The sequence below is a fragment of the Sceloporus undulatus genome, chromosome 4, assembly GCF_019175285.1.
Source record: "Sceloporus undulatus isolate JIND9_A2432 ecotype Alabama chromosome 4, SceUnd_v1.1, whole genome shotgun sequence".
Taxonomy (NCBI): domain Eukaryota; kingdom Metazoa; phylum Chordata; class Lepidosauria; order Squamata; family Phrynosomatidae; genus Sceloporus; species Sceloporus undulatus.
The window spans coordinates 1,594,987-1,597,881 of record NC_056525.1 but is presented as its reverse complement, the minus strand read 5'-3'; the positions used below and the strand labels follow the sequence as shown (position 1 = coordinate 1,597,881).

The window sequence follows — 2,895 nt, the reverse complement described above, 5'->3', positions numbered from 1 at the left end:
GAGTGGAAAGTTCAATTTTGATTACAATTTATATCTACAGTCGGTCCTTCTTATACAGGGATTTTTTTATACACGGATTCAAGCATCCATGGTTTGAAAATGTTCCAAAAAAGTATAAATTTACCTTGATGTTCCATTTTTTATTAGGGACACCATTTTGCTCTGTCATTATACTTAATGGGACTTGAGCATACACGGATTTTGTTATACATGGGGGATCTTGGAACCAAACCCCAGCGTATAACAAGGATCCACTGTCGTTCCTTGGTTTAGGTTGGCTTAATGTATGTTAAGTTTGGGGTTTTTAAGACAGGCCAGAGGGGGAAATCATGTTCAAGATTCTGCAGCATAGGCCTCTGACAGACTGCCCAAATAAAGCTGCTTCGGGTCTCTTTGGAGGTGTGCTATTCAAATGAAGCCTGGGTCCTAAGAGTCCGGAGGTCGCGCCAAAGCCAGACTCCATTCCTAAGCACTGGAGTGCAGCTTTGGTTCAGCTTCCAGATTCTTAGGATGCATGCATCATTTAAACAGCATACCTCCAAAGAGACCTGAAGCAGCTTTATTTTGGCAGTCTGTAAGAGTCCTGCCATAGACTCCAAGAAACATGGAGAGAGAATCAGGGTTCAGGAAAGGAAGAGGCAGCAGGGGCCACATTGCAAACATTGGAGGGCTAATGGAGCGCACCAAGGAATTACAGAAGCAAATCAGCATGTGTTTCATAGACTACAGCAAGGCCTTGGGATGAATAGATCATGAAAGGCTATGGAAGGCCCTGAAAGGCATGATGGGAGTGCCAAGACTTCTGAGGGTCCTGGTGAGGAATCTGAACTCAGGGCAAGAAGAGGAAGCAGAGCAACGGAATGGTTCCCAATCGGCAAAAGGTTCAGACAGGGCTGCATCCTCTCACTCTTTCTGTGCAACTTGTAGGCAGAAGATATTGCAAGGAAAGCAGCCTTGGGCAGAGAAGAAAGGAGTGGGAAGAGGAGGAATGCTACTAGTAGAGGACCCCAAAGCCCTGGAACAACTACTAAGGAAGGTCAAGGGAGAAAGGGCAAAGGGGGCCTTAATGTCAGACATCAAGGAAACCCAAAGAGTGACCCCTGAGGAGCTTCACAAGTTCAAAGCAATAGAAGTAGTCAATTCCTGGCATCAAAGATGGATAGAAAGAGGGACTGCAGCAGCCAGGAAACCAGAAGCAGAGTAAGAATTAGAAGAGCGGCTGTGAAGGAACTAGAGAAGATCCTAAAATGCAGAGATATCCAACTGAGCACAAAAGCCATTGCCTTCCCTCTGATGTGGGAGATAAATAAATAATAAATAAAAATTTTATTTATATGCCGCCCTTCCTCCGATCAGAGCGGCTTACAACATATTAAAATACACACAATTACAATAAAACCACATTTAAAAACAAACCAACAGTAAAGCCCCGTAGCCCAACCTCTTGGCCACGAAAGAGGAGGGAGGCCCACAGGATATTTATTCGGGGAATGCCTGTTGGAATAGGAAGGTTTTCAGGTCCTTCCTAAATTGGGCCAGGGTAGTAGACGAGCGGAGCTCTGTGGGCAGCGCGTTCCAAAGGGCTGGGGCAGCTATGGAAAACGTCCTCCAAGTGGTGGAGACCAATCTAGCCCCAGGCACCTTCAGTAGCTGCTGCCCAGACGTTCTGAGGGTGCGAGGCGGAATGTACGGGGAGAGGCGGTCCTTCAGGTATCCTGGGCCCAAGCCATTTAGGGCTTTATAGGTAATTGAGAGTTAAGATGGAGAGTTAAGGAAGAAGATAGGAAGGAAATCCATCCCTTGGAGATGAAGTGGGGCTGGGAAAGAGGGCTGAGGGTCCTGGAGCAGATCCAGCCAGAGACCTCCCTGGAAGGAGCCAAGAGGACCAGGCTGAGGAGGAGGAAGGGCTCCTTGGAGGGAAGGAGGAGAGCAGGCCCCAGGCCAGAGGGGCTCCAGGAGGGGAGGAGAAGGAAGGTCTTCCTGGAGGTCAACAGCAGCCACACAAGAGGGGAGACTGTCAGGCTCATCTGTGTTGTGGTTGTGGTTGTTGTTGTTGTGGTTGTTTGTTTGTTTATTATGATTTAAAATGTAATAAACGCTGTTATTCAAAAGCTGTAGAAGGAGAACCAAAAGCCCCGGAACCGAGGCAAAGAAGAGCCAGGCGCCCCAGCAGCAGCCTCGGGGAACCATGGCAACCGCCCCCCCCCGCTTCCTCTTCTCACCTGGTAACTGAGCAGCTCCCCGACGTCCATCTCGCCCCCTTTCCTTCTTCTTTCCCAAAGAGAGAAAACGGGGACTCCAGGGGGCAAACCCTTCGCCTTCTTCCGGACTGTCGCAAAAAAGACGCGCCGAGCCGTCAAGCGAGACCGCCCCGCCAAACATGGAAAGGCGGTTCCGCCACGCTGCCGTAAAGCGAGAAGAGAAAGCAAGCGCCTCCTGCTCCTCCTCCGCCACGCCGCCGTAAAGATACGCGAAGGCGCGCCCTCGACGCCGTCGCTGCAGGCATCGGCCGTAAATACCAGACTATGAGCGCACATGAAAAAAGGAGAGCGTTGGCAGCCATCATCACCAGAATAGCAATAATAATAATAATGCATGGTTTAATAATAAAAGTAATAATCATAATCATAATATCTGCACTATTTAATAATAATAATAATGTATGATTAAATAATATCAATAATAAAGATGCATGACTTAATTATAATAGGAATAATAATAATAATATCTGCACTGTTTAATAACAGTGTTTAATAATAATAATGATTGGCTTAATAATAATAATAGCAATAATAATAATGACACATGGTTTAATAATAGCAATAGTAATGATAATAATATCTCACTGTACTTTTATTAATAATAATAATAATAATAATATCATACTACACTGCT

The 2,895-nt window shown here is 46.3% G+C and overlaps 1 protein-coding gene across 1 annotated transcript in view; it reads right to left on the bottom strand.

Annotated features, from left to right (window-relative positions):
• CTNNBL1 (catenin beta like 1) overlaps positions 1 to 2,370 on the bottom strand; it is a 155,363-nt gene extending 152,993 nt beyond the window's left edge. Inside the window, exon 1 of the mRNA XM_042462623.1 lies at positions 2,223 to 2,370. Within this exon, the coding sequence (XP_042318557.1) occupies positions 2,223 to 2,252 (30 nt within the window). The 5' untranslated portion in view covers positions 2,253 to 2,370. The remainder of the gene's footprint in view (positions 1 to 2,222) is intronic.
• Between the last annotated feature and the right edge of the window lie 525 nt (positions 2,371 to 2,895).